At 32.9% G+C, this 10,630-nt stretch overlaps 1 protein-coding gene across 2 annotated transcripts; it reads left to right on the top strand.

Annotated features, from left to right (window-relative positions):
* The first annotated feature begins 1,076 nt into the window (after positions 1-1,076).
* LOC142355360 (uncharacterized) lies at positions 1,077-8,563 on the top strand. Of its 2 annotated transcripts, XM_075407560.1 has the most exons (4): positions 1,077-1,094; positions 1,577-1,828; positions 5,493-5,631; positions 8,273-8,563. In XM_075407560.1, the coding sequence occupies exons 2-4, from the start codon at positions 1,783-1,785 to the stop codon at positions 8,409-8,411; spliced, it is 324 nt and encodes a 107-aa protein (XP_075263675.1). In that variant the 5' UTR covers positions 1,077-1,094; positions 1,577-1,782; the 3' UTR covers positions 8,412-8,563. The 2 variants fall into 2 exon arrangements, with proteins under 2 accessions (XP_075263675.1, XP_075263674.1); XM_075407559.1 differs by lacking the exon at positions 1,077-1,094 and having other exon boundaries at positions 1,412-1,828.
* The last annotated feature ends 2,067 nt before the right edge of the window (positions 8,564-10,630 follow it).

The raw sequence follows: 10,630 nt of genomic DNA, 5'->3' as shown, positions 1-10,630 counted from the left end.
GATCTTGAACTATTTTTTTTTGAATTATTTGAACTTAGGTGGATACAATACTCTTCTATGGGAAATTCAGAAAATAAGAATTTATCTATTATCATCCCCCCTACAGCAATTAAATTCTTTTCAGCTTCCAAGGTGAAAATTGCTAAAAAATGAAACGCGGCCCGTTCTGGCACAACTCTTCTTGGGATAACGAATTAATTTATCCAAACATTTCAGAAAAAAAATAAATTTTTACATAGGATGAAAATGAAGGAAATCTCTGATTACAAATTTTTTCTTAGGGACGAAATCGTAACTGTAAAATCGATGTCGAAGACAGAGTGAAGAAAATTACAAAGGCAGATTTTGAAATTAACCCTAGGCAGTCTTGTTTTTTTTCTTTATCACTTCAAGACACCCTCGCCCATTGACTTAATCTGGCTGTAACTTTGGAAAACACACGCCAACCGCTTCAAACTGCGCTTTTCATGGCTGGAAAAATATGGGCACAAATTCAGCCCCAAGGAAAAGTTACCTTGCTGTGTTCCTCAATTTGCAGTCTTTGATCAAAAGCCGCTTAAAATTTTTTCTTCGCACTTCTGATTTTTGTTCAATTTGTTTCGCAAATTGACCGTGACTGAAGAATATTTCTTAATATATATCAGCGAAAGAAAATTTTTACAGCAATCATTTTATCAGTTTACTAACATTGCTTTTTATGTCAATCCCTCGATAGTATTTGTCTTGTTTCATATTCGGTGATCTTTTTTGAATTCAATTGAATTGAATTGAATTAGTGAACGATGGTTTCTTCAGGCCACGGCTTATGAAAATACAAAGAATTTTTTCGAGGTTCGATTATTTTTATGGTTTACTTTCTATACTCTCAACATATTTATATGTTAATAAACCAGCTTTTTAGAAGGTGTCAGTTATTCTTAATGCTATTAAATTTATTAATTTGTGGCCATTCTAAATTTCCGTTTCACAATAACAAAAACTCAATAAACCGAAAGTGACATTAATCTTTACTGAAGAAACGCCGCAGATTTGAGCATTTTTGCAGAATTTAACCGAAGGGCTTAATTTCAGCTATTTATAATATTCTCTGCGCGGTAGAATTTTAAACAATACACCCCCAATTTTTTTGCGTTTTTTTCGGTTCGATGGATACAGACAATTTGGAATAATTTAGATGATTAAAAGTGTCAATTATACTTTAAGAAAATTGGTAGTCGAAACAAAGATAGCAGGGTAATTAAATTCGGGTATATACAATTTGCGTTCAAATTGCGAGATTTAAGTGGTTAATGGTGCGAAAAGCGAGAAGTCACTTAGAATTGGGAGATTTATATAATAAATACATTCCCTGGGGAAAAATTTTCCCTAATTTCAAGAAAACCTGGTGAACAAAAACCCGAGTCAAGTAAAAACCCATTTTCTTTGACAGTTTTCAGCCTTCTTCCTTTTTTCTGTTTCTGTTTTCAAAAAATAAAAGCAACAATAACAAAATTTCCTTGTTCAGAGGAAATTTGTATTTTTTTCTCGCAAAGATCATTAGCTTAATTGTGAAACGTTTAAAAAGCCCCAGTTTTAGAAAAAAAAGAGCAGTAAAATTGCAGCAGAAAGAGGTGGATTTGTGCACCAATTTGTAGACATTGTTATTGAGCTTTGATTGTTGGCGGAACTATAAAGAGGCGAGAAGTGATTTGAGAAAGACAACAGAATCGAATAAAAACAACAATCAAGGCAACATACATTACATTTTTATTTGTGTCTTTCTACTGTCTCCACGAAACAACGATGTCTGCTACAATCAAGTACAGTGCTGTCGTCTTAGCAATTGCAGGTATGCGTTCATCTTTAGTTTGCGTTATCATTATTACCCAGACTACACTTAATTATTTTTTCAGCGCTGAATCATGATAACTTTTATTCTGAATTTTGGACTGCCCAGTACTCTGATCATGTCAAAATTTACCATGATCTTGGAAAAAAATTCAGAGAAACATTAAATTCTCTGAATTAGTTTCTCCTATAGGCACACCTTGTGCGGTTTTAAAATTATCAAATTTTATTACCATCCGAAATCAAATTGATATGTCTAATTAGGGCTACAAATAAATTAATAGCTATGAACAATACCAAATAGTATAACTGTAATCCATTATAAACTAAATTGTACGTTATAATATTTTAATAGCAATAGTTTAAATGTTAACTGGCCGCATTTTCAGAACAAATAACAGTTTGAGATTAAAATATGGTGCTTATCATAAGCATTAATATAAATCACAGCTCACATTATTTATAAAAATATAATGAGGGGAGCAGCAAATGATTTCTTTAGTTGTTACTGGTGGACCTTAGTTTTTAATATTAAAATTCTCTCTACTTAGGAAGTTCTCTCTCATTCTTAGGAAAATAGTCAAGCTTCGGAAAAAAAAATCCTTCACAAATTTTTTTAAAAAATCACATTTAGATCATAGATTAACTTTGAAAAGGTATAAAAACGTTTGGATCCCGAAGTTGCCAGAATAAATTTATCAATCAAAGGCAAAGTTGTATGTAAAATAAAACAGTTCCAAATGCCAATTAAATTAAATAGAAATCTTTTGATAGAAATCTTTTGATAGAATGATTCTAATATTTTTGCTCTGAAATAAACATTGATCATCTGATGAAACACGGGTTCTACCTATCCTGTCTCTTTTTGAGGTTAAACTCAGAGACTAGGTTCTGGGCCATAAACTGTTAGAGCTTCTAAGCAGTCGCGACTATTATGAAAATGGACCAGTACTAAATTCGAACCAGCATCTTTTACTTTCCAGCCTATTGTGTTAACCATTACACCAATTGGTGTTTCGCTCTCGAAATTGGGCATTTCTTGTATCTTGTTCTCGTGTTCTTTCATGCTCCTCAAAGATAAGTTTCTCCAGCCAAGTAGACATTTAACAAGTAGGGTTTCTTGTGCACAATTCACACCTTAATGTTTACATTTTGCCCGAAACTGATTTCAAAATAATCTAACGAAAATTCCCTGTGCAATTTTAGTTCTTGTGAACATGTACAAACCGACTAAAAAAGTTTTTGAACTAATGTTTGATGTAGACTGATATGAGTTTGAGAAAAGACATATAAAAAAAAATGTGCATATACACCAGTAACAGCTGAAAATACGGCGGTTTTGGAAAAACTCCAGTTTTGAAACCAACTGCGTGTGCAGGAATTGCATGATTTTTTTTAGGAAAAAACACATATTTCCAGACACAAAAACAAACACAAAAATGTCGGAGAGTTTACAGTTTGGAAAACAGAGAACTGACAAAGATGTCGTGTTGGATGTTAGAGATGTTACAAAGATGTTATATGAACTGACAAAGATGTTAGATGACAAAATTTTAGTGAATTTTTATCACGCAAAAATTTTGCTATGGAGTTTTAACATTAACTATCAAATTTTTTGTTATCTGCCAATTTTAAAAGATTGGGATAAAATCGAAAAGGAAAACTCGCCTAGCAAACTCGCCTATAAGTTTCGCAATTTTATATTTTCACGGATAATGAGTTGTTGTTAATTTCATATGTGAGAAAAGCGAAGAATTGCTGGTTTTCTCATCGTTTGATTCATTATTGTTTAAAAAAATTTTCTGGTTTCACATGAAACAAGAAAATGTTTAATGAAAATAACGCCCCAAATAACTCGTTCTGGTTTTCTGAGGTTACCTCACATTGTAATAAAAACTTGCTATTATAAAAAATCCTATTATCGGAGAGTTTCTCAATGCTGATCGCCAAAAATGTAACTAATATAATTATTATAGGGGGAATTTTTGAAAATGAAGGTCTCAAGAAGAAGAATTCGCGTGCTTATTAACATAGTTTTGATCGTTTTCACTGAAGGCCAAGTTTTTCCCCGTCTGCTGACACAAAATTAATCTAACATCGTAACATTAGTTTTTTGATATCTTACGCTTTGCTCTGACTTAAAACAGAATACAGTGGCGGATAACTACGATCAAACTCAAACAGCCGAACATACCGACAACATCGAAGACAAATACGAGGGTTTGTGTCACTTTGTCTAATTCAAACCGATTATACGAAAATTTGATATTTTTTGTTTATAGCAAAGATTGACAATTATTTCAGCATAAATTTTGCGAATTCTGCTAAAAACAATAAAATATTGAAAAATAAAAAAAATAATCCAGTCTAAATGGATGCCATTATAAATAGTGAAAGGTGTCTTTCTTTTGTGCAAGATCTAAAAATAGCTATGGTCTTGCAAGTTTTTGCATTATAACAATTATGTTATTTGCAAGAATCTTGTAAGAACTTGTCTGGACTAGGGCATCATAAAGTTGTGGTCAACAAAGGCGTCAAAAAGGTTGATCACTTTTTCACAAGGAGCTTGTACGCAAAGGTGCATAACAATGCAATCACATTTTCGCTAATCAAAACAGAAAGTATTTAAATAAAAAGGTGAAAAGTTAAATTGCGATTTCCAAAAAAAACTCCGCTCAATTTCCTTAGTGCAATCCTAGACTTACTGAAATACCTAAAATGTATTTGCTTGCTCAATATTGACCAAAGTTACAGAGTCAAGCTTCTTAACTAAAGTGCAGCAAAAGCCTCTTCAAAGGTCGAGCAAAAGTCTTTTCATAGGAACAAATGGTCGAGCATGGTCTGTTCACGGGTCGATGAAATGTCTTTCCAAAGGAGTTTTCGCGTCAAGCATGGTTTTTACACCGGATCATTGGGTCGAGCTTGGTCTTTTCATGGGTCGAGCAAAAATCTTTTTGCGAGCATGCTCTCTTGCAAATGTAAAAAAAATTTATTCACTTTTTCTCCTGCTATGATGAAGCAGCGACGGAACAAGACTAAACCTCTGAAGTTTAAGTTAAAACACATTTTTAAAGCTGCCAAAAGTTGTATAGTTTTGCCATTCTTAACATATAACAGTTATCGCAGCTGCATTATGTTGCCACATTATTTGATTGAACTAAATAGCTTATTTGTAATGACCTTATTCTCATTATCCATGCTGAAAATTTGGCATTTTTCAGTTGTTTTTCCTTCCAAATTTGTCAACTATCATTTTTTGAAGACAATTCAGAATATTGATAGACTAATGGGTCATCTGAATTAAAAAAAGATGAAAGAGCTTATGTGCTGACTACATTATGAGCAATAGTGAGCATTAAATTTGCACGAAATTAGTTCCACATATTTTTCGTAATCCGTTATTTGGAGGAAAAAAGACACAAAAACGATAATTTCTCGACTTACGATTTTTTTCTCCTCGCATTTTTTACTGCACAATAATTTCGACCGAAGAAAAGTCCAGCGCCCAATTCTGGCCGATCAAACTTTTTGGGTCGAGCAAATGTCCCGATGAGTAATACAGTCTGGTAAAAATCTTTTTATAGCTATGGGTCCAAACTTTTTTTTTGGTCGAGCATGGTCTTTTCATAGGCCAAGATCTAGACTAGGGTTATCCTATATTTTAGTTCTCATGTGTGTTCTCGTGGAGCAATACGAGTGTATGCGGTATTTGGGAGGGGGGAGTAGACGGCCGTCTCCTTACGGTGGGAACAGAGCCAGCGCATCTAGTGACATATCCAGCCAATCTGGCCAGCGAGATCTCAGGTAAATATAATTCAACATTAGTCATTGTTAGATAGCAAATTATCAGTAGACAGTAATTGGGGAGGAGGGGGCACAGTCCCTTATTCGTATCAAATCTTTCAAGAGTTTTGTGTTTTGTGTTTTTTGAGAACCTTATTCAATTAATTCTGGGCATTTTGTGTAATTTGTGATCCTCAAGAGACCATTTTTGGATCTTAATATAAATTTTTGTCAACTGGTTATACGGGACGAAATCTCACAGCAAATCATAAGATAACTATATACCATATTACAATGATCACGTTTTCAAAAAGAAGTTCGGACAGAATTGTAATTTGAAATAAATACCCAAATTCAAAAAGCCCAATAAACTTTAGATGTATTAATTGTTTTACCGACAGGTTTTAATGTCAATAATTGTGCAATTCTGCCGTGAACCTGAAAAAGATGAACTTAAAACTAAAAGGTGAACTTAAAAAATATAACTTTGACAATTCATCCTTTGAAACGAGATTGCTCTCTTAAAATAAATGCATTTAGTTTAAATAAACCCACTAATGTGTTCTTTTAATTGACTCATTAAAAGAGTAAACGTTTTTTTGTCTTTTGTGTCTAAAAAAAGATGGACAGTTTTTTTCTATAATTACTTCATCTTTACTCTTTTTTATTCGCTAATACAATTGATTCCTTTTAATTGCGCAGGAGCTTCCTGCAATTAACAAAAATCAAAAAAAGAAACACGAATCAAATCACAATCTCATTTAAAATGAATCACGTTTTCATTTTTTGTTCACCAAAAACGACTATAAAACTTTCCAATAACAAGTCTGTTATTGTTGAAAAGACTTCTGAAATTAATGACAATTTAGTTCTTAAATTGACAGTATAAAGAAAAATTCTAAATTCCAATCAAACGGTTTTTGCGGAATATGTATGGCTGTTTTACACGTGTTTTCTTGCAAAAATTTGTTTAAAAGTCGTACTGTGATTCACTTGCTTCTAATGACAAAGGATAGTTTGTCCTTAGTATTGATTTTTTTCTCCAATCAAAAACAAAAAATGAATGTATTCGACTATGCTGAAAAACTGCGAAAGATCAAAGATTGTTTTTACCCGTGTTATCATATTTGAACGTTTAAAAAAGAAAAAAAAACTGAATTAAAAATATTTTAATTCCAGAATACTCCAATAGGAAGCAAAAGTACAAATTGGTCAAAAATACGAAACATGTGAAAAAAACAAAGGTACTTCGCTTACTAATCACAAAATTTTCAACCTTGATAACTCACTGCAAAAAACGAAAATAAAAAAATCTTTATAATTCCACATTATACGATGGACGGGCTTTCTAATGATACCAGTCTCAACTCTCTGCGATGAAGATATCAATCAGCCAAAGTTGACTGAATAAAAAACAACCATTTGAACCAAAAACAACCATTTGATTATATAGAACAAAAAACAACAATTTGATTATATAGAACAAAAAACAACCATTTGATTATATAGTTTTCCTCCCACAGGTGAGTCAGAACAACAAAATTATTATAATAGTTGCTGAAGAGACCCGTCAACGAAGATTGTTGCGCGTTATTTTTGCTGAATGACCCCTCTTATCAAAAAAAAAACTTTTGCTTTCGTTGCAGCAAACGACAAAACAATTTTTGAACAATTTTTTTTAATTTACGTGAAAACTATTGGTTGTCATTTTAAGCAACAGCGAATCCATTTTTGCTCAGATTTTTGACGAATGAACTTAGACCAGACATATAGCGTAGAGAAGTTTGAAAATTACTAAATTAGTATTGTATTCTGTGATATTCCTCGAAGGCTTTTTTTTCATATAGTCTTTGAAGGTTGCAACAAAACATTTTGTTGCCGGGTCAGTGAGGTTCTATGAAAAATATGCACCAATCATCTTGAATTTTCAACTAACACTTTTTTTTGTTTTTAAGAGGAACCTTAAAACGGCATAGAAAAGAAAAATTTTACTACCTTTAAGCAATGAATGGTTTTTGTTTTTCTTGAACAAAGTTTTTGATTTTTTTTAAAAAAAACCTAAGCATAGCCCATTTTAATGATTTTAAGCAGTAGAAAGCACCTGATAACCGTTCACTACAAAAATCGAATCAAAAGCTCGTCACTTTAAAGCTCACTTTAAATCTTACCAGTGCCAATCTATAATGACACCATTTTAAACACCTTCTTGAAATTGGGTACTGAAGCAGGCTAGCAATGCCTCCTCCTGCCTGTCAATTAATTGTTTGCTCCGCCTTAGTATTTTCATGCCGTTGATCTTGCAAGTTTCGTAACAACAAATGTCATATCTTGTATAATCGTGCTACGCTAGTACGAGGATTAATTAGCTCGCGAGAAAGTGTAAATATAATGAATATCTGTTTCATTAAAAAATTGCTCATTGTGTATTTTTCGACAAATTTTATGAATTAATTTTTATAAATTTTAGATTGAATTTCTAAGCGTTTAAATTCGCATGAACTTGCGTTTATGGAATCTTGTATATTTGTTGACTATATGTACCAAAAATCTTGGAGGACAAGTTTGTAAGAGTCTTAACAATCTTCTTAGAGACTTAACAGTTTTCCTGGAGACTTAATAATTTGCCTGATAATCTGCGGTAGCTGGCTATTCTCTGTTTCAGCCACGACTTCTGGCAAGTGCTAAATGATATTGCATTTCTGGAAGGCGATGAAGACTCTCTCAATGAGAAACTACCAGACGAGCTACTCAGTTCCTATCCAAAGAAATTTCACGAAACAATTGCCACCAACGATGCCTGAAATCTTTTTCAGAACCCCAAAAAACTCCTTTTCGTGTGACCAATTTCAAATTTATCATCACAGAATAAATACCCAGCAATATGAGATGTTGGATAAATTATGCGCCTCACTTTGAATTCATCTTTTCATCTCAAAATCAATGACAATCTAAAGCTCTTTTTTCACAGCTTTTACGGCAATGAATCGACAAAATTACGATGCTGTAGGGAATTGTCGCCAGCATTAATAGTTAAATGATATATAGTCCGTATCAAAAAATTGAAACGCTTGCGAACTTTTCAAAGATCAAAGTTCAAATCTAGAACGCGCTGATATCGGAATATTGATGTTCATATGTATGCTGAGAGTTTTTCGATCGTTTGCTTGCGTTTCAAATTTGTGAAAATCGCCGTAGCAGCAAAATTATTGCAGCATTTTAGATCATTTGTAATTTTTAAAAGAGGTCCGTTCTTAAATGCGGAACATACGAAAGAAAACATTAGGAGCTGAAATTTTTTTTAAACAAGTAAACTGAAAATATAACCCAGGGGTTAAATATTACAAGTTTAAAATTATATAAACAAAATTAGTACAATGTTAAAAATCAAAATTAGTGGTTCCGTTTTTTAAAGGTAAAAATAACTTTTGAAGCCACCAACGTTCCTTTCCAACGGTACAAGTTTGAATTGTTGGAGCAGATGCTGTTTTAACATGCGTTTAAACTTTGAGCGTGATCTGATAGTCCGAACCTCACGCTGAAGTTTATTCCATTTTTGGATGCTTCTTTTTTGTAATGATCGACTGCTCGACCTTAAGAGAATTAGCTGTTCAGTTCTGTTGTTTTTTCTTACTAAGACATTACCACTTAGAAAAAAAGTCTCAGTGCCGTCTGATTTCAATAATGAAATATCATTCCTAAGTTTTGAAATACTCATCTGGCTTATTAAAAGTTCTGCAGGCAAAATGTCAGATTTGACTAAGAGATCTGTAGATCTCTCAGATTTTTTTCTCATATAGCAAACTTTAATTCCCCAATTGATTTGTCGATTAATTCGCTGCATTGCAGAGAAATTCAAGTTCTGAAAAACTAGAGCACTGAATGTTAAATGAGAAAGGATTAGGGATTTGAATAGCATCAATCGTGCTTTCAGAGGTAACTGATAACGTAAAAGGTATCTGGATCTAATCGCTGTGGCCATATTTGCTAGGACTTTGTTGAGTTGTACATGAAAATTTAATTTATAATCAATTATTATACCCAAGTATCTGCAGTGACATTGTGGTTTAATTTCTTGTCCCCGAAAAACTATTGGACCAAATTTTTCATTTTCCTTCGAGACGCAAAGAAGTTCAGTTTCACCGGTATTCATGGTTAATTTGTTTTGCTTTAGATAATTATCTGTTTTCTCCAGTATTTCAACATTTTTCCAGTTCGCTGACATTGTTTCTGCTAAAATGGAAACTTGTGTCATCAGCAATTTGAATTATGAGGAAGTTTCCTTGTACTTTTTCACGAAAATCATTAATGGAGAGAAGAAAAATTAGTGGCCCTAAAACCGTTTCCTGTGGAACACCATGATTTGTTTCCAACCATTCTGTGTAAACATCATTTATCTTAACACACTGCTGTCTGTTTTTAAGAAATGAAGCAAATAATTCAACTGCACTTTCTGAAAAACCATAAGCTTCAATTTTTTTGAGAAAAATTTCGTGCGATATTGAATTAAATGCTTTAGCTAGATCAATAAAAACAGCAACTGAAGTTTTTAAATTATCATAGTTTTCTTGTAATGCTTCGATTAAGTGTAAAACAGCCTCTGTAGAAGACTTATGTTTTTGAAATCCAAACTATGTACCGTTCAAAATTTGTTTCTTTTTGTATAAATTTGTTAACCTGATTGAGAAGTATACGCTCAAAGAGTTTTGCAAACATTCGTGTAATTGAGATAGGCCTATAGTTCTCGCAAATTTTTTTGTCCCCTTTTTTGTAGACCGGACTAATTAAAGCAAGTTTTAAATTTTCCGGGAAAATACTTTGACTAATGCATGTGTTAAAAACAAACTGCAAATGGGTTCCGATTGGAAGCTTTGCTGCCTTGATTGCCCAAGCACTAAAAACGCCTGGACCCGGAGACTTAAAACGCCTGGGCCCCGAGACCAATGTCAAAATGTGCTGAATAAAAAGCGAAAATCAGCTGAGAGAATTTAGCCAAAACCACAAGAAATTTTTTATGTGCTGA

Source organism: Convolutriloba macropyga, unplaced genomic scaffold (assembly GCF_964194025.1).
Source record: "Convolutriloba macropyga unplaced genomic scaffold, txConMacr16.3 SCAFFOLD_3348, whole genome shotgun sequence".
Lineage (NCBI taxonomy): Eukaryota > Metazoa > Xenacoelomorpha > Acoela > Convolutidae > Convolutriloba > Convolutriloba macropyga.
The sequence above is the reverse complement of the archived record's forward strand: the minus strand, read 5'-3'. Positions and strand labels throughout refer to the sequence as shown.

Bases quoted from the DNA above. Each gene is read 5' to 3' on its own strand.
- LOC142355360 (XM_075407560.1), top strand. From the start codon at position 1,783: ATGTCTGCTACAATCAAGTACAGTGCTGTCGTCTTAGCAATTGCAG. The intron at 1,829-5,492 runs GTATGCGTTCAT...CCTATATTTTAG, and splicing joins TGTCGTCTTAGCAATTGCAG to TTCTCATGTGTGTTCTCGTG. The intron at 5,632-8,272 runs GTAAATATAATT...TCTCTGTTTCAG, and splicing joins TCTGGCCAGCGAGATCTCAG to CCACGACTTCTGGCAAGTGC.